We start from the raw sequence: 26,781 nt of genomic DNA, 5'->3' as shown, positions 1-26,781 counted from the left end.
TGTCAGCACCAAACCCGTGCTCGTGGGTTTCCCCGAAGTGGTAAACGTCTGAGACCTGCATCACTTCGCGCTTTCCTCCCACATTAAGGTTACACGCCGTGATATAACTGGAATACTGTCAAAAACGGCGTTAAACCCAACTCTCACACACACACCTAACCCAGGTCGTGGAGTATGTTGTCTTAACTGTCTTGAGGTCATGGTTTCGGCGAGAAACATCATCCGCTCGTTTGGAATTTGGAATTTGGAATTCCCAAACATTTCAAAACTTGTCCTTATGGATTCTAGTTAACTGGAAAATGACATGAAACATGTAAAAAAAAGTATTTTAGTCGAATTTTGCTTTAAAGCCATTTCCGTTATGTTGACCCTGCAACTGCAATGCTCATAAGGCTATCATGTCAACACGTGGGCGACAAGTTCCTTTCACGACTTCCAATATGGTAGGGAGCACGGTTTTCCAAGTCTTCTTGACAGGCGTAATTCTCTGTGCGGAGTTCCATCCCTTCGGCGTGCCAAAGTCCGAGGACCTTGAGATCCTGATCATGATTCATGGTTTGTCGTGGTCATTGCTTTCACCAAGGACATAAACCAACGAACCAACCAAGAGGTCTCCCACGCTTCAGTCAGTCCTTCCACAGAAAGCTGACACGCCGTGACTTAACTGAAATACTGTTCCAAGCGATGTTAAACCCACCTAACTCCGATATGGTGATCACGCAACCTTATAAGCCCATCTATTCCATCAGCTGAGACATTTCTCTGATCAAACTGACCCTTAATTCTCTACAAAGCTAGGTTCTCCTTGATGAACACCAATCATCTGCCGGCTAATATACCTACGACCACGCCAAGGCCCATTATCCCAACATTCTAGTTCTTTGAACATTCCCTTCACTCTTCCAAACAACAAGATGGGGTACGTTTGGGTTAAAGTACCTATCTTGTTTCTAGATAATCTGACAACCAAGTCCAGCAATGTGTCCGATGATCCCCATCACTCCTCATAGTTCCTCCATCTCAACCCAGACCCAAGGGTGTTTGTATTAACGGGATCTAAATTTGGTTGGCTGTCGACTATGCCCCAGCCCCTCTCTCTGTCCTACTGTCTGCTCCTGCCTCTCGTACGCCCGCTGCCCGCCTGCCCGGAATCTGATCAATAATCGATTGAGTCGTGGTGTTTATGAGCCAACCAGTTTCAATATAGGCCGCAACTCGGTTCCTGTAGCGGAGTTAGATCTGACTGGTGTTACTGTTATCCACTGTTGGGACTGATTCTCCGGGCTGGCTACCTTTCCCCAGTAGCTATGTGATTACTGTACTTCTACTCTCTCGGGACTCCCACCATGTGGTCAAGCCCTTGGACTAGCTGGACCATATAACTAATCAAGGTAGGTCATGTACCCATATCTAGTCTGTCGCTACCTTCCTCTGAACCCCCAAGTCTGGTAAAGGTGGCAGAGGAACCAGCAGATCAGATAACGATGTAGTTTGGCCAATCTGCTAACTTGTGAATGTTACGAGTAATCTTCCATCAACGTTACACATAATGCATTTCGACTTTCCTCTGGTTAATAGTGTTAACCTAAAGTTTCAGTGCTTTGATTGCGTCGGATATGATGTCTTTCTGATTTATTTGGCATGAAAATTTATTTCGGAGCTCATCATACACATTTGAATATTAATCTGCAAAGGAAACATATGGCACTAAGCCTAAGCTTTCTCGGTGTTGTTTTAAACCACGATGTGCCCTGGACTGACAAATGCGTTTCACCCCATGATGTTATACGCTGCTGTTTGGTCGTGATTTCATGTGTGTTCCATTACATAATGTGATCGATAATGTATCCCCGCATCTCCATCATAAGGGTCTCCCCACGCCTGGTTCAGTGTTCTGTAATTAGGATACAAGGGACAGCTAGCTGTCCCTCGGGTCGAGATGGAACCCTGTCCATTGACTGTATACTGGTATGTAAAACAACTGCATGCTTTTAAATCATCATAATGACGTCTGCTGACCTTATTCATGATTAAACTGTGGTGTATTTAAAGGTTGCCTTTAAATGTCGACCCCAGACCTCGATAACAATGCATGTTACCAATGTTTTGTAGGTAGCATTGTTTGGTGATAAAAAGCAATGTCAAGGTACCACTGTCGTTTCGAGTAATTATCCACGACAAAGCATTTAGAACCAATCCCATACATTGATCAATCTTGGTCACACCTGAAGGCCCAATCCAGCTATAGTAGATCTCGGCCACAAGGTCGCTGCATGTTCAATCAGTTAAATCGATCAATGAATCTATTTGCCCACTCAGCTACAGCCCTGACCAGTAACTGTCAATGATGTTTTTGCTCACAAGCCATAACAACCTGCCTCGACGCCCCGACCAGGGCTCCAGGGCTCCAGGGCACACAGTGACGTGGTAATTGACAGGCTAAAACCACTGGAGGCGCTTCCGGTTGGTTGACTGAACGTATATACCGAATATGTTTCAAAACAACCATTAGTTAGGAAAACACAATGAAAGATAATTAGCCATGTCTGGTTTAAAAGCAACTAAAACCATTACATTGTATGTGTCCATTACAGCACTTTCTTTGTGTGTGGGTAATGGTCGGCAAATTCTTTAAAAAGTCCAAATCGTTGTAACAATATTTCTTTTATACGAGTCTGTGCAGTTCAGCAAATCCTTGCCCACTTTGTTTAGTATGGATATCGCTTATGAATTGTTATCATCTGGTGATGAGTATATGAATAAGAAAGCAATTCCGCTCTGATAGATCTGAGATGGGTGGGGTTAGGCTAGACAGCAACCATGAGTGTTTAACGTGCAAACACACTTTCGCTCCCAGTGATAGTTATGTCTGTGAAAATACAAAAACGTGACCATTACCGCATTCCTCTGCCCACGTTTTAGCATCTTCATGAGCGTTGCCTGTCCAGAATTAGGCTACGTGCCACAAAGATCGATTGAAAATATCTATGCACCATTGAGTAGAGCGGCTCCTCTTTCAGTGCTTTGAAAGGCCACATTTCACGTCACTTCGCCTCAGTCCGATAAATGATAATGATTCCACTATGCCGCTCTTCTCAAGCTCTGCTCCACACACCCAACTATGAGAAGTTGCTACACAAGTAGCATTTGGACCACCTTCACTTAGTCACACGTTACCCTTATCTTGAACCTTGGCCAAACGCAGTGTTCTTTAAGGCATTATTATCAACGACCAGCTAAATAAGCAATAACGGCGTCAAGGATGATCAAAGCACTTGTTGGGTAATAGAAAATAACTATTACGACATGAAAAAAAGTTTCAACTGGTTATTTTCCGAATGACCAGGTCACTAAGATGTTTTCCCAGTGGGCACATCGCGGCGCATTCGTGACCAACTCGTGTTATTCCGGGACAAGCCGAATAGCGACTCCTGCCCCTCTTATGGCCATTTTTGCGACCGGGTTCCGTCTTAGCGCAAACGGGCATACCTAAAACAATTGTCAACTCGTTGCGTAACGGTTCACATATATTTCCCCATATATCGTATATATTTCAGATGCAATTTAAAGCATATCTTGACATGCGGATTTTTACAGTGTGATTGAACTGTGCCTCCGTATATTTTTAGATGCAAGAAATATGTAAAATTAAAAAATTATTCCTGAGGCATTCTTTGACGAAGAACTTGAAATCATATGCGCATTCTGTTTGGTTTGTCGTATTTTCACATATAACATTCATCGATTGGGGGATTAGTCTTCTTGTAGGCAACGGAAAGGGGCGAGTGGTGACGAATGATGGCGGCGTAGTTAGGCAAGGAAATATCTCTCTTCCGTTAAAAACCGAATAAACATCATTTGAACCGGACTTTTCAACCAGACAAAACCAAATATTGCCAGGATAACTATCGTTGTCACAGTGTTTCTAATGGAGTGAGTGAGTATGGTTTTAAGCCGCTTTTAGCAATATTCCAGCAATATCACGGCGGGGGACACCAGAAATGGGCTTCACACATTGTACCCATGTCGAACGCTTTAACCACTAGGCTACCCAACCGCCCGTGTTTCTAATGACCCGAGCGACATTCAGTGCTTCCCCGTATGTGACAGCTCCAACACTTTAACTGTCAATAACACATCAGTTGAACCGGTTAAACTTATACAGCGTCACTCCGATGTCTATTGCAGTCAAATTAGTAAGGTGTTCAGATCACGGATGCAAGAATAGTGTCTAGTATTTCAATCAATGAAAATGTCACAGTTTGCCCTTTCACCCTAACACAATCAAATCTTCTTAAACTTCTTAATTCCGTTAGCTGGATGCAATGATTACTGTGGGTGAGTCTACACTGTGTGTTAGCCCCTTCCGGTCCCCATTCTTCATTGAGTAATTTAATCCGTCTCTCAGGGTGGTGGGCTGGAATAGTCATTGGCTGAAATCTGTACATCAGGTTTGTGATATGATCACAACAAACTGATCTGGTCACTGATCACGCCCACTCAACTACTAATACAGTTAGACACCATCACAATGATATATCTGCCATCAATGTGTCACCCCAGAATATTGAGACATCGCAGTCAGTGGCCAACAAACACTGTCTTGCAGTCGTATGTGACGTGGACACAGGCTTCCAATTGAAAATATTCTTCGGCGTAAATTTTACCTGTATGTAAATCACGTTTACCATATATAGGCAGTAGATAAAGGTTGTGATAATAAACAGCTCTTGCGTAGGAACGTAGCTTGGCATAAATAGACGGTGGTTTCATCTGGCGATGACAGTGTTTGTTAAATCAAGCCGGCGACATGAGGCGACAGCAGCAAGCGAAGGTATGATGTTGTTCCGCTAGTGTGTACCCCCCAACCGCTGAGTTCCACCCTCGCCCGATCATATTTACTGTTATATACATGGGTATTCCGTCAGCCAGATGTACATAATGGCTTGAATGTCCTTATATGTGCTTTCCTCTCTTTCTGCGTATTGCTATACACATTTACATACGTGACATGTGCGTATGTTGCCATTGGTTCTGAAGGAATGGACTGACTTCGCTGAGCAGAAACAACTGCAATGTTTGATACGGACTCATTTGTCATCAGAATAGTCGCAGGGAACACATCCTTCGAAAAACCAATTAGGAACGCGCAAGATGAGCTAAAGATTTTCCCAAAACTCAATGTAGTGGGTAGATGATCACTAGTGTTAATGGCTAAATTCTCACATGGCGATGAAAGTGTAAGTGTCGGTGCAAGGATCGATTACCGACTTTGGTGGCGTCGTGATCTGGTACAGGAGCTGGTGATTACAGCTGACGAGTTCATATGTCTGTAAAGTGGGCATATATATCTGTAATATGGGCATATATCTGTAATGTGGACATATATCTGTAATATGGGCATGTATCTGTAATGTGGACATATATCTGTAATGTGGGCATATATCTCTAATATGGGCATATATATCCGTAATTTGGGCATATATCTGTAATGTGGATATATATCTCTGTAATGTGAGCATATATATCTATTATGGGCATATATCTCTAATATGGGCATATACATCTGTAATGTGGACATATATCTGTAATATGGGCATATATCTGTAATGTGGGCATATATCTGTAATGTGAGCATATATCTCTAATATGGGCATATATATCCGTAATGTGGGCATATATCTGTAATGTGGACATATATCTCTGTAATGTGAGCATATATCTCTATTATGGGCATATATCTCTAATATGGGCATATACATCTGTAATGTGGGCATATATCTGTAATGTGGGCATATGTCTGTAATGTGGACATATATCTCTAATGTGGGCATATATCTCTAATATGGGCATAAACATCTGTAATGTGGGCATATATCTGTAATGTGGGCATATGTCTGTAATGTGGACATATATCTCTAATATGGGCATATATGTCTGTAATATGGGCATATATCTCTAATAAGGGCATATGTCTGTAAAGTGGGCATATATTTCTAAAATGGGCATATGTCTGTAAAGTGGGCATATATTTCTAAAATGGGCATATCAAGACTCTCCTGTAGCAGCCGTCAGAACAATTCTATAATATACCCACACAAATCAACGAATATTTGTATGAATATTTGAACATTATACATCCCATATTGCGTAAGAAAACATATTTCCTTTGATCCATAAATGTTATATCCTTGTGTCTCTCCGAGCGCAGACGCTCTACAGTACTCGCCATTCTCAGCCTACAAGCGTCATTGATAGTACACGAAGATGATTTGCTTTGGCTGTTGACAGTGTTACAGGGTTATTTCAAACAACGTAGACTCTATAACCAGACTGTAGCATCTCTCGCCTACTGAGTCACCACTGTCTTCAGACACAGACCAAACACTGTAGCCATGTAACTGACTTACACCAGCTAGCCCGGCTGCACCTGTGTTTAATCTGTGTGACCCTCATCCCCTTCAAGATGAGACTTATTTGTCCTCGCCCTGGGGATCGTCCAGGGTAGGCGTGTGGCTAGTGTCTGCCCCTGGCTTTCATTTCCTCAGCAAGATGACCAACGGTATTTCTGCTGTGCGTCTCCGGTCAGCGCTGGCTGTCTGGCGGTTCTATCTTTGACGTTTCTGTTACTTAGGCTGTCTTTCATACAAGACAAAGCTTCTCCCAAAGGCACAAAGCACCACTTCCCCAAACTGTAAAATCATGAGCTGGCATTTTGCAGATTATTCTCTGTTTCATTTTACGTATCGTGTGTTTTAAACGTAAGTTCCTCATCGATAGCATCTATGTACAATTTGTGGGTAAGACATTTAAGCAGAACAAGGCATGCCAATAGGCACTTATTGTGCTCCCCTTTGTTTCGTTATGCATATGTATCGGAATTTTTGCTCGGTATAGCAAAGTCAAAACGAGGTAATTTGGTCAAGGAGTTTAACTTGAGCAAGCTTCAGGTGTATCAATGATCTGATATCGTTCATTAACCATCAAACAGCCAATTCCCTTCCACAGATTTACCCACGTGAGCTAGAAATACAAGAAGCCAGCGAGACCTCGTCTGTCATACTTAGATCTATCCATACAGATTCGGAGTGACAAAACACTCTCCACAAGATTTTCCAATAGTCAACTTTCCCTTTATGTCGAGCAATATTCCAGCAGCTCAATCCTTTGGTGTTTGCATCTCACAACGTTTGAGGTACAAACGAGCATGCTCTGTCTTCCAAGGTTTCAAAGAGCGTCATACGAGTCTTGCCCAGAAGTTGTTTCATCAGGGTTACAACATTCAAGGCCTCAGTGAAAGTTTCAAAAAGTTTACGGTAGACATGTGGAGGACATTTCCAAATTTGACGCATCAGTGACAAAAACGATGTCCAATATACCCCATTTTGACTTGTACCATATCGTTTGCTCCCGTATTGTGTTTTTTCAGGTAAGCAATTTACTTGCCTTTGCATGTGTGTGTGAGGGATGTCACCGGTGGGGCAAGATACGCTCACCTTTTCGCGAACAGTTGGTTTCATCACTATTTTATTCATAAAAAACATGTTCATGATATAGTCGGAATCGTACAATCGACTCTGCTTTTAGCAGACCTTTCTTGTAAATATGGAAAAGGTATTGTCGCTTTTATTTATATTGAGGGTAGTTGTGTAACGTAATGGTTAAAATTCACCCTTGTCATGCCAATAAAACGGGTTGAAATTTCCACGTGGTTGCAATGTTGTAAGCGCATTCTCTGTTTCTCAAAAGTGCTATAACCAGAATGGTGCTGATTAAAAAGTTAAATTCAATGCAATGGAGGGGCATCAGTTTGTGGTTGAATCTAAAGTAGGTACACGCGTACTTATTTAATGTGTTGACAGTTTATACATGTGCGATGCTCTCCTGATAGTTTACGCTAAATGTGTAAGCTGTCAAGACGCCGACTTGGCTTACGTGCAATGTAATTAGTTCTTGCGTCTTGATATGCATATGCCTCAATCCTATTCGATAACTACGTCCCCGTTGTTCGAATAGAACACTTTATGCTTTCTGAATCTAATTTGTAAAAACCTCTTTCAAACAGGGATGTAAATACCATCTCACGGGAAATGTAAAATATTGAATGTCGTGGTAACGTTATGTGGCGCTGATCCCTGTACATATCTTCTATGTTAGCTGCCTCTGCCAGCTGTGAAGGTAATTTGATTGTCTGACTGTCCCTTGGAATTAGCTGCGCCAGGTAGGGACAAGCGGTCAGATATAGATAGCTACACTCGCCCCGACGCCAGGTGAAGTGGCAAACATTCTCGCTTGACGCTTGGCACTCTCGTCTCATCCTGAAGGATATTGATCATGGTGATGTGGATAAAGCGCCTGGTCGGAGAGCCAAAGGTGGTTCGATCCCTCGCCGCGTCGTGCCAAGAAACGTTAAGAAATTGTGCTTGTTGTTTCCCTTCCCGCAGCTAGGCATTATTGGAATACTGGGTGTCAGTATACTATGTCTGAATGGGGTAGCCATGTTACAACTGTGGCATGGTATCTCAGTGGGCTAGCACAATAAAACAGGTCTCGTACAAGCAAAAACACACGCACGCGTGCACGCCACGTTAAACATCATTTCACCTCACCTCACCTCACCTCACCTCACCTCACCTCACCTCACCTCACCTCACCTCACCTCACCTCACCTGAAGGATGTAGTTGGGCAGGGTGAGAGTGGTTACCGTCGCTGTGAACAGGTCTATATATTTTATGACGTGTCAACTTAGTATTTTAGGAAAACCAAAAGTGACGCTTCTGGTGAATGACTCCCACGTTGGCTAAACACTAGCACGGCAATGTGTCGCATGAGTAGGCGAATGTGTGTACAAGATTTCATCGGCTGTATGACCTGTTACACAACGAGACCGAAGGTCAAGGTGCAAACACGAACTTTCAGCTGGAAAAAACCTGTACACCCCGAGTCCCACGTTCCATGTGTCAACGCGTATGTTGATAGGGACATTAGCTCAGATCGAAGACGAAGAATCCGATAGTCCAAACTTCTTTAGTCGGCAATAAAACAAACGAATACAATAGAAATATGTCGAGCGGAGATTCCAACTCAACTACTACAAGTCCAGCAAGCAGGCGTATCCTACTCGCGGCTGAACATACAGGTGCTGTCGGAATACCAGACTAACTAATAGTACATACTTACTTACTTTGGAGATTTAACGTGCGCTTTCCGACTGATGCGTATTTCGCACACGGGCCCGGTCAGGCCATTTAATGTGTTTCCGAAAGGGGCGAAACTAATAGTAAAGATGTAAACATATATATACGCCATTAGACAACAATAGACATACGAAGAGACAATGGCGTTACCCTGGGTATGAGACTAATGGATGTGATTACAGACACGGCCCAGGGGGAAATAGATTAAGGCTAAATGTCATAATGTGAAATGCCTGTTAGACAATGGAACAACTGACAGCTGCTACACATGGATTACATAATGTTTAATTGTCTAGATTTCCTAACGATATGGACTCAATGCTGTACAAAAGGGAAGCTATAATTCTTTAAATATATTATGTTGTCCAAATGCTGTCAAGTCACTCTGTGACACATGTAACAAATTTATCATTACGAGGTCTGAAGTTGCACAGACAAATATTGGGTGAAATTATTTATATTTATATTTAGATGTAGCTTTTGCCTTCCGCCAGGCTCTCATTACTTGTGACATGCCTGTCAAGTGAGGCCGGTCAGACGACATGCTTTGTTTTACAAGACTAGGCCTGGCCAATCTTATGGCTGGATGTATTTGTGACTAATGGTACTGGTAGACGGGGTATTATTGTAATATGAGGGCGAATATGAGACTCGAACCCGAGGTTCTTGAGTCGGCAGGGGGCACGGGTGGCCCAGTCGTCTAAGGCGCCGCGATTTGCTGTGCAGAGTTGCGTCCCTTGGGCACGCCAGAAACCTATCATTGTGGGTTCGAATCCCGGTTCGCCCCAATTATGTTTCTATGTTTGTCAGCACCATACCCGTGCTCGTGGGTTTCACCGAAGTGGTAAACGTCTTAGACCTGCATCACTTCGTTCTTTCCTCCCACATTAAGCTGACACGCCGTGATATAACTGGAATAATGTTAAAAGCGGCGTTAAACCCAACTCACTCACTCACTCTTGAGTCGGCACAGTTCTGCAAGAGCTACGATGCTTCAGATCAGTGGAAACTGCGGCTGATGAAAGTACGCGGTTGTTTGTCTCGGAATGTGGGGGGAGTAGAGTTTAACGGTACTTTGAGCAGTATTTCATCTGTATCACGGTGTCAGCTCCGGTCGGTGGGACGTGAGTAGATCTATAACCTCTTGCTTCTATCAGAACACGTGATCCATCATATCGAGTGGTTTTCTGTCCATCTGAATGCACTGGTGGTTGAAGGGACACCGAACGTCTAGACAACCGTGTTGCCGGAGATCATCTGTTGCTGGTCGCGATAGTGTCACTTGTGGATGATTGGGGTATTCGGCAATTTTGGTTTGATCAGATCGTGTCGTCCACGTCATGTCAACACTATTTACCGTCTTTGGTCAGTTGGTTCGGCGCCGATGCTATAATGGTCAGTGAATGCGAAGTTGCCAGGCAGTAGCCAGTATTGATCATGAAGTGTAAGATGTCCGTGTGCTGGTTATTCAAGTCAGGACGCGCAGAGCTGTCTTAAAGTAACGTAGTCCACGAGATAAAGTTGTGTATTAGGTTAAACAAAATTAATTATTAGAAAAACTCTCCTTAGTTTCGGAGCCGAGAACATCAGAATGGGATAGGGTGATTGTTTTATTTAACATGCTAGGGGTTTCCTTATCTATCATTTCAAACAATAAATACCCCTTCATAATCAACCGTTGACATTTTTTGTATATTAATAATATCATCAAATATGTAATATTGATTGTTTTGTTTTTGTATGTGTCTACAGGAAAGTAAATTATGTGTGTCTGTATATATGTATATATGAATCATAATGTCTTGTCTTTTAAAATTGAATCTGTCCCGTATTCGAACGGCTCTGTGCAATAAATATTATCTTATCTTATCCATAGCCTAGCTGCACCCCGTCCCTTTTGGGAAGGTATTGTTAGAGAGGTTCCTTTCAATTAACCCTTTTCATTTTTGAAAGGGTTGAGCGTCAGGCAATCTTCTCCACCCTGTACATAACTGGCGTTACAAACCACACCGGCATCAACACGTGTTCCGGCGTCAACTGTGGGGCACCATAGGCCACCGGAACCGGTGTCAGTGGGATCGGGTGGTGGCGTAGATCGCTGTCCATGTTGGCAGTCACTGGTTTGGTCCAGAATATGTACATGATATATATGACTGCATATTTTGCTGGAATATTCCTGTATGCGGCGTTAAATACAATTCACGCATTCACTCTAGTCCCCGGGGTTTCGAAGATGCGCGTCGTTTTACACCAAAAAAATCGTTTTTTGTAAGTTATTAAGTATTTCTCCTGTAATGCATGGTAACGAGGGCCTCACGAAGACGGCATTCAGACTATGGGCAGAAGCCGACCCTTCAGCGCGAACACCCCACCAGTGTAATGCATGGTAACGAGGGACTTGTGGAGTCAGCGTTCAGACAGCAGGCAGTTGATGTACGTGAATATGGTGATCACAGAATCAATTTCCATAAAATACTTAACTTACTCCACAAATGTTACGTATTGCTCGATTTGTCGTGAGTTTAGATGCAAAATAATTTAAATTCATAGAGAGAGAGAGAGAGAGAGAGAGAGAGAGAGAGAGAGCGAGAGAGAGAGAGAGAGAGAGAGAGAGAGAGAGAGCTCATGGCACCTCTTTATTAACAGTACCAAGCCTAAATTAGAAATCAGTCTTGAACGTGTATTGTTATCTGCTGTCTTATATGATTGTACATTCAGGAGAATCGTCCATCTTTCCCAAGACATCATTGACATCATGGTCCAGCCTGTCGTGACCTCGTAACCCACCACGCTCCGATTTCATCCGGAATTCATAACCCTCAGCCTTGTGGCACTGACTGAGACAGTTCATAATTCCAGTTGACATCGTCACTCTATTTCATACTCTCGCGTGATCTCGTCGGTTCTGACGTGTCCATACAACTCACATTACAAAGAGACATCGTTGCTGGGGCAGTTTATTCCTGTCCTAGAAATGAACTCTGACAGCTCTACACATCAGCCCGTGTATTACTGCAATGATGAACTGCTAATGAACTGTACTGCGGAATATTGGTTTCACCACACTGTAGCACCGCTGGTTATCATGAGTCGTTTTGGGCTTTGGCGGGTACTCGTGCACGGGTTGGGTTCAGAAGGACGCGTGTACCGAATAGGGGAGGTAACTCTCATCTTTATTTCTCTAAAACATCGTTCCTCAACTTATAATGGGGAAATGGTGTCCAAAACTAAAGAGTGAATGAAAATGTTGTTATGAGTTGAGCGCAAATGACTATTCTATTTGTCCAGGCTACTATTATTACTACTACTACTACTACTACTACTACTACTACTTCATATTGACACATTTATCTGAACTGAACTTTATTGACACTCAATGCTATATAACACAGCATATTGAAGTTAACAGAGCATATAAATTTGGACAATGGCGATCTGTATTTATTATATCCAGTCGTTGGTGGGTAAGAGCTTTTCATATGATTCTTTGGGTGATGGGTAGCCTTATGATTAACGCGTTCTCTCGTCACGCGGAAGACCCGGGTTCGATTCCCACATGGGCACAATGTGTGAAGCCCATTTCTGGTGTCCCCCGCCGTGATTTTGCTGGAATATTGCTAAAAGCAGCATAACATCAAACTCACTTATGTATTACTAATATAATGATTTCAGAGAATGTTGCCAGTTTCCTAAGAACATTTACATTGAAACATATACATCATGTTATGGACAGAGGGAAATTGTGTAAAGTTGATATGTAAGGACAAACACAATGTAATCATGTAACAAGTAATGATATTCATCGCCTAAAACAGATTTGTGACAAAGGTTACATTTCTTTCAGCACCAGTTTTTTTTGCGTTAAACAGAAAAACAAACATGTATGTCACTTTCTTACTTCTATCTCCCTAAAATCCAATAACGTGCGCAGATGTCCCTGCGTCCTCCTTACAACTTCGTTTTACAGTTGTTCCTTAATAAAACCTTCTACAAATTCATCAACATTCGCTTCAACCCATGTCTTAAAATTATATCACGAATATATTCAACTTTATAAGCAAATAATGTGAAATGGGCCACTTCTCATTTCCCGTTCTCGTTTGCTACGCCTGTTAATCAAAGATGTCGATTATTAATCGATGCTAAACTGACGCTTCGCTTGCTTCAAGCCTTGGTGCGTTGCTTTGTTAATTGAAAGAGAAAAGTCATATTTCAGCTGTATTTAGATGTAGTCAGGTATTGCCTCGTGTCGAGACTGATGCTCTGTGTTGTGTAACTGTTGCTCCCACTGTTTATTTTGGTGCTATCGATCTCCTGATGTATCGGGGAATACGCCAAGTAAGCTCGATCAATCACTTCGGACGGACCTCCGTGCAGTCGCCTACACTATCGTTTGTTTGTTTGTTGTTTAACGCCGCATTCAGTAATATTCCAGCTGAATGACGGCGGTCCGTAAATATTTGAGTCTGAAACAGGCAATCCAGTGATTGATATCATGAGCATCGATCCACGCAATTGGGATCGAAGACATGTATTAACCAAGTCAGCGAGCCTGACCCCCCGATCCCGTTAGTTGCCTCTTACGACAAGCATAGTCGCCTTTTTATGGCAAGCATGGGTTGCTGAAGACCTCTTCTACCCCGAATCTTCACGGGTCCATCGCTGGTGCTGCTCTTCCGTCACTTCAGGTGACTGTAGCGGGGCGGCGGGTAGCACCTAATGGTTCGATTCCCTTCTAAATACAATGTGTATAGCTAATTCCTCGTGTACAGGATATTGCTGGAACGTCGAGGCGTAGCACAAAAACGTCTCACTCGACAAACTCACAAGGCGATGCTCCTCGGTCGGTAGCTGTTGTTATGCTGTAACTCTGTATGGAGCGGCGATGTAGCCTCGTGGTTAAGTGTTCGCTTGCACGCCGGGTTCGATACTCTGGCTCGCGTGAAGGAACATCTCGCTGGAATATTGCTGAACACGGTATAAAATCGCGCTCACTGCGTAACCGCCACTTCTGTGACAGTATGCACACATGAGAGTTTGCGATGGTGTAGCTTAGTGGTTAAAGCGTTAGCTCGTCACGCCGCAGTCCTGGTTTGGTTCTCTATGTGAATACGCTGTTTGAAGCTTATTTCTTGTGCCCCCCTCATTGATATTGCAGGAATATAAGGAGCATTAATTATACGCCCTCACTCATACATGCCTCCAATAGGTGCCCTCTGTCGGTTGATTCATTGACAAAAAGAAACTTCTTTAGATTGGGTAATTCCTGACAAAAATAAGGACACATTTCTTTGTTTCACCAGTTGCTGGGCCCAGTATCCCACGACGCCTATAGGCATTGGAGGGGCGGTGGGGTAGCCTAGTGGTTAAAGCGTTTGCTCGTCACGCCGAAGACCCGGGTTTGATTCCCCACATGCGTGAAGCCCATTTCCGGATATTGCCATGATATTGCTGGAATATTGCTAAAAGCGATGTAAAACCATACTCACTCACTCACTCACTACATGCATTTGCCATATCGCCAATATGGCATGTCAATCATGTCAGTAGCAAAATCGATATCATTTGCGATTACCGTCATTGTGATAAGCGATATTGTTTCACAACGATCTTTCTAATCAGGGGCGGTCGGGTAGCCTAGTGGTTTAAGCGTTAGCTCGTCACGCCGAAGACCCGGGTTCGATTCCCGACATGGGCACAATGTGTGAAGCCCATTTCTGGTGTCCCCCGCCGTGATATTGCTGGAATATTGTTAAAAGCGGCGTAAAACCATACTCACTCACTCTTTCTAATCGTGCGCACAGTGTGTTTTTATTATGATGTTATTGACGTACAACCAGATCTGTCCAGCGTAAATGAATGTTTTATTTCATCTGCCAGAATGTGTTGATTTTCTGACATCCTCGAATTGTCAATTTCCTACAGTGTCCGCGTGAAACTCCACCTGTTCTGTACTCTAGCTGTCACAATAATGTCGATGATTGACGTTTCCAGTTCACCACTCGCGGATGCGGAGTTCGCAAATTGGAGCATGGCGTGCTTAAATTAAAACGTAAGCAAAAACCAGTGGTAATTCCCGGCTATTATAGAATAATATGTGCGAAACGTTGGCTGCGTGCTGTCTCTGTCATTCTGCTCGATCAGGGCTACGACTTTTCCCATACTGCCCTGTAATGAGTATGGTATCATTCCAGCTAGCTCCAGGAAGTTACCACACATATTTACCTACAAAACCCAGATTATACATAATCAGGGCCATTCGGTACTGTATGTGATGACGGAACGTGGATATATATATATCCTATCCTTCGCACTGCTGAGTTAATTTTCTTGGCAGATATTGACACACATATTGGGGGTTCCACCCCCTACCCTCTTCACATCGTGAACATTCAGGGATAATATACCACACCTGTTACACGTCGTGTCTACGTTAGCTATTGTGTGGTGTGCGTTTCGACCACGGCCTGAATATCCCTTCCTTATGTCAGCTCTTTTCAGAGTTGCGCCCCTTGCCTTCCAGGATCTGCTGATCATGGGTTCCAGATCGAATCCCAGATCGCTGCCGTTGAAAGCTGCCCCAGTTAGACTCTAACGGTTTATAACGATCAAAGCTGACAAGAATGCATGTCTGTTTCTTAACGCCGCACTGAGCAATATTCCGGGCGGCCGGGTAGCTTAGTGGTTAAAGCGTTCGCTCTTCACGTCGAAGACCCGGGTTCGATTCCTGACATGGGTACAATGTGTGAAGCCCATTTCTGGTGTCCCCCGCCGTGATAATGCTGGAATATTGCTAAAAGCGGCGTAAAACATCACTCACTCACTGAGCAATATTCCACCTATATCGCGATGGCCTGTACAAAATCGAACCTGGACCAGGCAAACCACGCCGTCGATGACTGCCCTTCATTGATGACACGAGAACGGGACGGTAGCCTAGCGATTGAAGCGTCGTCACGTCCTCACGTCGAAGATGTGGGTTCGAGTCCCAATATGAGAAAAATGGGTTGGCTCCTTTTAAATATTTTCTTACAAAACTTTGCATGTTTACCAGACACATACTGAACTCGTGCCTATAGCTATTTAGGAGTTTTATAAATTTTTATTTTTTACGTTTCCATGGCAACAAGTTGGACTTAGGTTCTATGAGGGTGCTGTTCGTTTCCGGAGCGTAACTCAAAAACCGTTAAATAATTTCTTACAAAACTTTGCATGTTTACCAGACACATACTGAACTGGTGCCTTTTGCTATTTAGGAGTTTTATAAAATTTTATGTTTTACGTTTTCATGGCAACAAGTTGGACTTAGGTTCTATTATAGGGTGGGTTCACTTATGGAGTATAACAAATAAACTGGTAAATATTTCCTTGCCAAACATTGCATGTCTACATATAAAGCACATACTGAACTGGTGCCATTTGATATTAAGGAGTTTTAGAAATGTATATTTTAGAATTTCCATTACAGCTATTTTGACATGGGCTAAGAGAAATGTTGGGTCAGTTACCTGGTTTGGGACCATAACGTGTTAAAAAAGGCGGGGGATATAGATGACTTCGTCGACTATACGCTTGTTTATTTTAAAGGCAGTAATCCCAATCCGCACTTTTTGGCTTTAGAAAATACCACGGGATAAAATATGTGAGAGTAAATTGCGTCAAATCGTACATAATGAGCTGTTAAAATTGACATCAACACGCATAAACCAATCGTACGGCAAATTGATCCGAGCCGTAAAACGAGATCCAGGTTACTCCTCAACACACTTAAGGCAAACTGATATCCAGCTTCGTAACCCTATACCCTTCTAGTATCACCTCGATTACACTTGTAATTGAAACAAGGTGGTATCAGACATCAGCAAACCAGTTCCAGACTCATGCAGCTAGTATTTACTTTATCATCACTGAACAGCAATATTCCAAATTAACCACCAACCTTCAAAGATATTGCTCTGTGCACAGTCCGTGATTTATCCCCCGTTGAAGCAGTATGGAGTGTATAGCACAGTGTTCCGTCTCCGTCATGGGATATTAGCCTGCGTTTCTTTCAAAGGTAAGGAATCGGGCACCCATGTAAGCCTTTGTTTCATTGCATGGAATATATTTCTCTGAATTTACCAAACGTTACATAACGTGTATCAATCCGGCAGTTTAACACACTATTAGCATGGCAGTGTTGTGTTTTCGGTGGAGAATATGTCGAATGAAGTATGAGACCTTTTTTTAAAGGGCTAAAAATCCTGGATTGAAGAAAGTCGTACCTGCGCGTCGAGTTTTTAAAGTTTAAGTTAGCCGAGTTGTTAAAGCGTTCGGTTCGTCACTCTGAAGACCCCGGTTCTATAACCACCCCGTGAATATCCGTCTATAATGTTTGGGGCGGTCGGGTAGCCTAGTGGTTAAAGCGTTAGCTCGTCACGACGAAGACCCGGGTTCAAATCCCGACATGGGTACAATGTGTGAAGCCCATTTCTGGTGTCCCCCACCGTGATATTGCTGGAATATTGCTAAAAGCGGCGTAAAACCTCACTCACTTACTCACTATAATGTTTGGCAAGTCTAGGTTCAGCCGAGTTGTTAAAGCGTTCGGTTCCTCACTCTGAAGACCCCGGTTCTATAACGACCCCGTGAATATCCATGCAATTCTATAATGTTTGGCAAGTCTAGATTACTGCGGTATCAGGAAATGAAGTGTCTCTGGGTTCCTTTTTATTACATTTTTATTAAGGTAATTTAACAATCGTTTTTTTCTGTAAGATCTGTTCATTTCAGAGACTAGATGTTAGTCTAAAGGGGTTCCATGCATGTTCCTGTAAGATACAAAGCTCTAACGTATTATCCACGTGTGTATGTTATAAAACCAGATCCTCCAGATCTATCCATGTGTTTACAATAATACCTTCAAACCTAAACAGACAACAAGTTCAGAGTTTACAGTTTGCCGTGAACCAGGCACCAGACCTTGATAACGTTCACATATTTCTAAACACATTTGTATTAATCTGGGCTTACGATCAGACGATCACTGTAACGTATCTTTCGGCGTTATGTAAGTTCAAGGGAAGAGGGGGTTGAGTAATTAACTATCCGCCTTCCCCTAGCGGTGTGGCTGTGGGCCGTCTCCAGTCAGACAGTTACCTACTGTACAATGGGACGGAGAAACAAGCGTCTATGTTCTAACGTCGTAACGCTGCTTGTCTTGATTGAGATGACGGGTCTGCTGTTTTCCGTGTTACCCGCGTGAAGATAAACTGTTTCCAGGCCGTATGTTGAAATCAGTTTGGTTGGAAAATATTCCTGATTATATGGGTTGCGTTATACCTTTGATGCAAATACCTCCAATGTTGACTCCAGTGATGCTCATCGTAAAAAGTAATGCATACATGGAAGAATCAAACCCATCTTCATCACATATACTGTGTTCGTGTTTGTTGAGATTATTACACATGGTTTCAGGAAAACCTTTATTCTCTGCTTCTGGTTCGATCCCCGGCCGCGTCATACCAAAATACGTTAAACGATGTCACTTGTTGTTACCCTGTCTGGTGCTCGGCTATAACGGGCTAAAACAAAGACTAGTCGGCTCGGAGTCAGTATAAAGTATCTGAGTTGGGTATCTATGTTAACTGCGGCATGGTATCTCGGTGACTATAAAACCTGCAGGCAGACGCACGCAAAACACACACACACACACACACACACACACACACACACACACACACACACACACACACACACACACACACACAGAGAAAATGCAATACTCTGAACGCGACCTAAATCGTTTTTTTCAAATCTCCTGTGATCTGTTTATTGCTAAATCTTAACATGACAGTACGCCTTTAGTTGATTGAAACTCCATACATCAACCCAATTCCAATAACAGCGTTGACGGGAGCTGACAAATACAGCTTTACGTTACGCGTCGCTTGTACGCAGTGTGAAGAAAAGCACGTGCCTCGCTGACAACGGTCCAGATATCAAAGGGTAGATGATTGCAGCTTGATGTTGAGAAGATATGCTTTCAACTCTCACTGTCTAGAACTGCCTGAGCCATGGAGATACACGTCTAAGTTTGTTTCGATTGTTCGCTGGGAATCTGTTATACCCAATCTTTCCACAGAGACCGTGAAATATGGGAAGTAGGCCGTCGTTTGCGTCACGAGCAGTTCAACTTCAATTAAGATCGTTAAGATTCAGTAAAATAATCATGAATCCAAATGTCAAAACCTACGTCAGCAAACGCCTAAAAGCGTACATCAGTACGGTTCAGATTAGCCCTGCTATGTGTTTTGTATGTATATGTATGTGTTTCGGACCATGTACATATAATCACATTAATACAATGAATTAGACATGAGTTTAAAATGCTGTTTCAGGATGCTAATGAAGATATATACGAGAGACCTTAATATATTTTTCATGGTGTCTTCCTCACAATTGCAATTCTACCTCACAATTGAAAGTTAGTGCTCATTTCATTTCAAATTAAAGGGTTAGTTTTGTTTTTAAAGTGTCTTATCTTCACACCACGTGGGGGGCGGTCGGGTAGCCTAGTGGTTAAAGCGTTAGCTCGTCACGCCGAAGACCCGGGTTCGATTCCCGACATGGGTACAATGTGTGAAGCCCATTTCTGGTGTCCCCCGCCGTGATATTGCTGGAATATTGCTAAAAGGGGCGTAAAACCTCACTCACTCACTCACTCACTCACTCACACCACGTGGAACCCGTGAAGATCCGGATTAGAATAGATCGTCAGCAACCCACGCTTTTCTTAACACGTTTGAGGTATGTCATCGTGTCCCAATAGGGTAAACCAATGCTTATGATGCCAATTACAGGATTGTCTGGTCAAGAATCGATTATTTACAGACCGCCGTAATAAAGCTGGAATATTGCTGAGTGCGGCGTTAAACAACATCATGTGGTCCTGGGGCCCGTTCCACAAAGCTAACGTAGCTATAGTAAAAATGATCGTAACCACCATCCTTTAATATAGGCTTACGAAAGCCGTTGCGCCAGAGACCATATATATTATAATATAATTATGGTCTCTGGTTGCGCTAAGATAGCTTTGTGGAACGGGCCCCTGCTCAAAGGTTCTTTATGCTGCCCTCTAGCGGTCGGGGGTCTCCAAGAGGAGATAACCTTGTTTTGAGCTCGCGGCAGCGCACATTGAAGCGAATGAGCTAATCGACTGTAGATGAGTTGTGACTATTCCTGGACAAGAAGTGTCAGGACATCGCACTATCAGACAACGCTACCCCGGGCGACCTTGTTGTAGTAATGTACCGTGGTGATATTCCGTGTTGAAACACCCCGCGCCCGTATCATGGTGCCACTGTGAATGGGAGCCACTGTCTACAGATTCTTTGCGACATTGGGCAGCCAAGGTTGGGAAACACCAATCGTTCTGTCTCAGTTCCCACATGTCGGGAATCGAACCCCGACAGCGTAGGTAGCTTGAACCACACAAACCCATTCCACCCCTTGATCTTTCTCATTAGCCAATACACGTGGTAGTCTTATTCTGCCATATTATGTTTTGAAACTTACTTTTTAGTTTATACCAAGAGATAGCAAAAGGGGTAATGGGAAAAGATGACATATGAATGTTAACTTGTGACAGGGTGGGTATATGCCTTATTAACAGGGCTGTATTTCTTATTATCAGGAGTGTATGCCCTAATGACGATTCCCCACATGAGTTCAAGACCCGTGAACATCCGGGGTAGAAAAGGTCTTCAGCAACCCATGCTTGCCGTAAAAGGCGACTATCGGGATCGGGTGGTCAGGCTCGATGACTTGGTTGATGCATGTCATCGGTCCCAATTGTGGCCGCCAGGTGGGCATGAGATGTATCTGTACATTGGGATTTAAATATATATACATATGTATACTCCGTGAGGTTATAAGATTGGTCTTACGCCTCTTCGAACAATATTTTAGCTATATCACGGCGTGTCAGCTTCATGTGCGAGGAAAGCCCGAAGTGATGAGAGTTGAAACGTGTACGACTTTGGTGAAACACACGAGAAGGAGCATGGTGCTTTCGAACCCAGAGACACGGCGAAACAGGGTTCGAACCCACGATCAAAGGTTCCTGGCCCACCTAAGAGAGGTAACTCTGTGTGTAGAGAAGTACCACGCCGTAGACAACTGAGATAAGTTTATGCCTTGTTGTCTGTCCCTATGGGTTGTTGTATCAGATATGTCAATGTATGCTTCTTGGTTTCAGTCGTCCAAAACTAAGAAGGTGCTACGATTGAGTCCGAAGTCAAAGAAGAAACAAAAACCGAAGGAGAGTCATACCATGAGAGAGATGGACGGACAGGGGGCATGCAAACTTAACGACGTACTCCCAAATGGCTTCTCAGACAGGGAAATTCTAGGTAGGTCACATGGTAACACGGGGGGACACGGGTGGCCCAGTCGTCTAAGGCGCCGCGATTGGCTGTGCAGAGTTGCGTCCCTTGGGCACGCCAGAAACCTATGATTGTGGGTTCGAATCCCGGTTCGCCCCGATTATGTTTCTAGGTTTGTCAGCACCATACCCGTGCTCGTGGGTTTCACCGAAGTGGTAAACGTCTGAGACCTGCATGACTTCGGACTTTCCTCCCACATTAAACTGACACGCCGCGATATAACTGGAATACTGTTAAAAGCGGCGTTAAACCCAACTCACTCACTCACTCACTCGCTCGCTCACTCGCTCGCTCACTCTTAAGACGGTTGGGGTCAGTACTGGGCAGGTCACGCTGCACCTGTAATGTAATGTCTGCCTATAAATAGATGACCTTCGCCGTGGTCAGATTGAGGATGTCTTCGCTGGAGCCGTGCTGTGATTGAGGATGTGCCTTTGTTGGAGATATTTTTTCTTTCTGGGTTTTTTTCTTACACAACAGCCAGAGTGATCACATGACTCTCTATCGTCCTTTGTAGGAGGACATTCAGGTAGCGCTGTCTCGAATAATTGAATGGCCATTTTGGACATAGCCAATCACATGAAGGCGCGTAATGACTCTTTGATGGGACAAGGGGGATTGTATAGACCCTGTGTTCTTCTTCTTGTCTACCTGCTTCGTCCTAACCTTCAAACGTTAGTCTTGTTCTTCAAACGCAAGTAATATTTTTCAAATGATAGTTTTGGTATTTACAAGCCGGCATTGATCTTTGACGAGTTTTGTCCTGAAGTTCACAAATAATTACGCTTGTCATCGTGTTCCAGAGATATTACAGTTTAAGTTTGAACAAATTTACTTGTAGAACAGTTCTAAAACAGGTGTCGCTTAATTACAGAAAGACACTGTGGGTGTAGTTCATCTAGTGATATAAAAAAGACAGCATGTGGTCTCTTCTTAAATGCATTTGGTTAAGACTTAAATCCATCCGCTTCTGGGAATATGGGCACAGGTGCCAAATGACAACCATTTCACCAGGAACTGATTGTGTTGTGCTGGGGAGCATACAATGTTGATACTGGACGATGTCACTGTACAGGTATGCTGCATTCTCAATGTCACCCTGTGTGATATTTAAAGACGTTCGCAGACAAGGAAATTCTTGGTAACTGGATAGGTCACTAAGAATCAAGAATATTTTTTTTCGTCTGTAGACGGCTGGGGTCAGTTCTGGGGAGGTCACAACGACCTCGTAATGTCCACCTATCTGTGTTGGGATTTATTTTTTTTGTCCTGTTCCTTTTTTTTGGTTTCACACTACACCCAGCGCGAGCACATGTCTTTCTGCAGTCCTTAAGAAGAAGACTTTCAGGTAGCGCTGTCTCGAACAATTGAATGACCACTTTCGACATAGCCAATCACATGAAGCACGTTATGACATATTGATGCGATGGTGGCGATTGTATAGTTCCTGTGTTCTTACTTCCTTCAACCTGCTTCGCCCTTACCTTCAAACGTTAGCCTAGTTCACTCACTCACACAAACACACACTCACTCTCTCTCTCACACACACACACACTCGCTCGCTCGCACGCACGCACGCGCGCGTAATGTATATTATTGCCATTTATCTCGTCTGTCATGATTAACCCTCAATCATCTGTTACCTATGAAGCTTCAAAGCTACCACTATAGACTAACATTTAGTCTATGAAATCTTATATTACACAATACTCCTCTCGACTCTAAAAATAAACAAATAATTTTCCCCGGTGTTGATTTCATGTGGAATAGAGCTAGCTAGCGCTGGCTAGACTTGCTTTTGTAAACATATCAAGATTGTGGGGTTTTTTTTCATAAAATAAATATATTCCACAGTCATGGTGCGGGACTTCTACTAGTATATCCGTGTCCATTGTCGGCTATGTCGTTCTGTCCAGAGTAGCTGTTGGCAGCAGCGTGTGTCGGCCATCACGCCATGCCCCCGGGCTGCACGATGTACGAACTGTGCGTGTCAGGTAAAGTGAAGACAGAGCGGTTAATGAGGATGCCAGAAAAATTCAAGGTCATGGATAGGTCATGGTTATTTTTGCCCTTGTAGTCGGTGCTTTATTTATATCAACACTTCCTTGGAGTGAAAATGGAAAAGAAAGTGAAATCGAGAAGACACTTTCCCTAAAAAAATGCTTTTGTAAAAAGTATGATGAATCAGTTATAATCTAGCTATTTAAATGCCGGAATGTGTTAGCCATGAACTTATAAACCCTGCCATATATTGTGGACGCATAGGTGTCATAATCAGTATCATGACGTCAGCAGACTGGTTCTTAAAGCAAGCAGTAAATACCACCCAAGCACTGGTCTTACCCACCTTTTCAAACCAGCACGTACAGTACTAGACTAACATATAGTCTCTGAAATGAACATATCGTACAGAAAAAAACAGTTGTTCAGTTATCTTAATAAAAATCTAATAAAAAGGGAGCCCAGTGATTCTCTTCATTTTTCAGATACTGATACTGCAGTAATCTAGACTTGCCAAACATTATGGACTTGCATGGGCTGTAGTTGATATAAATGTATCAGGGTCTGTAAGACAGACCAGTATAGTACCAGTCTACCTGATTCCTCCTTTGCGATAAATCGATATTTACGCTTTTAAGGAAGACAAATAAGTGTAATGTTAGTACTCTAGAATGATCCTTAAATCCATAATCACAGTATCTACTGCTAGCGACAGGCCTCTTCCTCTCTAGGCGATCACACTACTCCATTCACAACCGTTAAAGATAATTGCACTTTTCTGAAGGAGCTGAACAGACACCACCTTACAGCACCAAAGAACATCTGGGGTCAGTGCAGGGAACATGTATCAGTTTGTGCAGCCCTGGAACTTAGCCATGCTGGTAGGTAGGGGATTACGAATGCTGGTCAGACAAATGGTCAACGTAGTATTAAAAGGTGTGGTAACTAGAATAGGGTCAGTGGAATAGCGGTCAACCTGGGATTTCTTAAGGGGCGGCGGGGTAGCCTAGTGGTTAAAGCGTTCGCTCGTCACGCCGAAGACCCGGGTTCGATTACTGACATGGGTACAATGAGTGAAGTCCATTTCTGGTGTTCCGCGATATTGCTGGAATATTGCTAAAAGCGGCGTAAAACCATACTCACTCACTCACTCACTCACTCACTCACTCGGATTCCTTCTACAGCCCGGGGCGTTGGCTGGAGCCCTCTTGTTGATACCGTTCATGGAATAATAATTGCTTGGAGTTCAGATAGAGAAGGGTATTTCGTTATTGAAGAATGTTGGGCGGCACCCATGGAACGCATGGTGTACTTGTTATAACGCTCTTGTTTAATCAGTAACGTCGCAGAGATACAGAAGAAACAGTTTCCCGTGGTTGTGTTTACCGTATGGTATTACTGAGGCAGTCTTTCTCAATGTCACCAGATGTGGTTGTCGTTATGTATTCATCAACAAACAAGATGATTATGTCTTGGCACGAACATCAGAATGCCAACCATTAACAAAATACGTTACCGATGGCAACAAGAAACTGGATGTTGCACGTGGTGGAGAGTTGTATAATTTCATATGTGTATCCTTTACTAGCTGGATGTAATGAGAAGAATATTTTCTCAGATGCTCCCTTGACATACGGTATATCAATATAGTGTGTAACCCATTCGCCTCTATGCTCCCTTGACATAAGATGGCTCTATATAGTGTGTAACCCACTCGCCTCTATGCTCCCTTGACATACGGTATCTCTGTATAGTGTGTAACCCATTCGCCTCTATGCTCCCTTGACATAAGATGGCTCTATATAGTGTGTAACCCACTCGCCTCTATGCTGCTCCCTTGACATAAGATGGCTCTATATAGTGTGTAACCCACTCGCCTCTATGCTGCTCCCTTGACATACGATAGCTCTATATAGTGTGTAACCCACTCGCCTCTATGCTGCTCCCTTGACATAAGATGGCTCTATATAGTGTGTAACCCACTCGCCTCTATGCTCCCTTGACATAAGATGGCTCTATATAGTGTGTAACCCACTCGCCTCTATGCTGCTCCCTTGACATACGATAGCTCTATATAGTGTGTAACCCACTCGCCTCTATGCTGCTCCCTTGACATACGATGCCTCTGTAATGTGTGTAAACTATTCGCCCTTATACTCGCTTATACTCTATGCAGTCCAATACTCGCCCCTATGTTTTTCTACTTTACTTACCCCCAGCGAGTACAACACGTGCCACAATGCACTCTATTATACTATTCTCTTGTAGAGGGTATTCTGCGAGAGTGGATTATACACGTACCCATAACCTGGTTATTCAGTATACAGACACCGAGCGTATGCTCCACATCGGGCGGTGTTCGTGTTTGCACACTCTTACTCATATTCCCCTCAACGCAGTAATGTATAGCGGTACTTGAGAGGAACTCTTGCATCTAATTATGTCAGTCAGGTAGAGGGTAATTAGATCGCCTCGCAGTATGTCAAGAACCTTTCCAGGAATACCCTCAACTTTGATAAACATCCAAAGTCGTCCAAGCCAGCGATCGATGCCGTACCTGCGGCATGTCTCACTGTACTCTGAAACCATATTCCTTGAGTTCAATAATGGTCTTAATGTTAGGAATTAAGAACCTTGTTTCTGCGAAACGCCATCTGAATGTTTGTCTACAAGGTACCATAAGTTAAACTGGTTTCACGTTATTGCCATAAGTCGGGCACTTACATTAAGCGTGACGGATGAGGGATCAACTGATACTGTGAAGAAACGGGCGACATCAGCCTGTTTTTGTTGCAAAATACGTACTCCAGCCACACATCAATGAATGAAAATCTAAGCGCCTGTGACCAACTTATCGATTACCTACTCTCTCGTTACTTTGCATCTTGTCGTTGAAATAATCATATCATAAACAGACAGTCATGTTTACTATTACTCTCTCTGTATAGTTAAACAAACACCATCTGGTTCCAAGTCTATTAACACGTGGCTGTAAATAGTACAATGCTTATTCTCTCCGATATCACTTATCATAGGAATGCACTTGTCGTTGTTCAAGCTACCAGTCCCGCTATAAAGACTGTCAGTAAATCGTCCCGCGATCCTCTCGTGTCACAACGGGTTACCTCAAACTGCATCACGTCTCGAGCTGCCAATT

General features: G+C 43.3%; 1 protein-coding gene across 14 annotated transcripts in view; it reads left to right on the top strand.

The window, feature by feature from the left end:
• The window catches only part of LOC124114595 (calmodulin-A-like), a 208,107-nt gene that overhangs the window by 140,459 nt on the left and 40,867 nt on the right, over positions 1-26,781 (top strand). For 12 of the 14 annotated variants that reach the window (XM_046475253.2, XM_046475248.2, XM_046475252.2 and 9 more), the window contains one exon: positions 21,437-21,590. In XM_046475253.2, the coding sequence (XP_046331209.1) occupies positions 21,437-21,590 (154 nt within the window). Of the gene's footprint in view, positions 1-1,206; positions 1,392-17,235; positions 17,255-21,436; positions 21,591-26,781 lie in introns of those variants that run through there. The other 2 variants (XM_048393176.1, XM_048393196.1) reach the window with 2 other exon arrangements.

Source organism: Haliotis rufescens, unplaced genomic scaffold (assembly GCF_023055435.1).
Source record: "Haliotis rufescens isolate VD_foot unplaced genomic scaffold, xgHalRufe1.0.p SCAF_1, whole genome shotgun sequence".
NCBI classification, from domain to species: Eukaryota; Metazoa; Mollusca; class Gastropoda; order Lepetellida; family Haliotidae; genus Haliotis; species Haliotis rufescens.
This window is presented reverse-complemented; position numbering and strand designations above follow the sequence as displayed.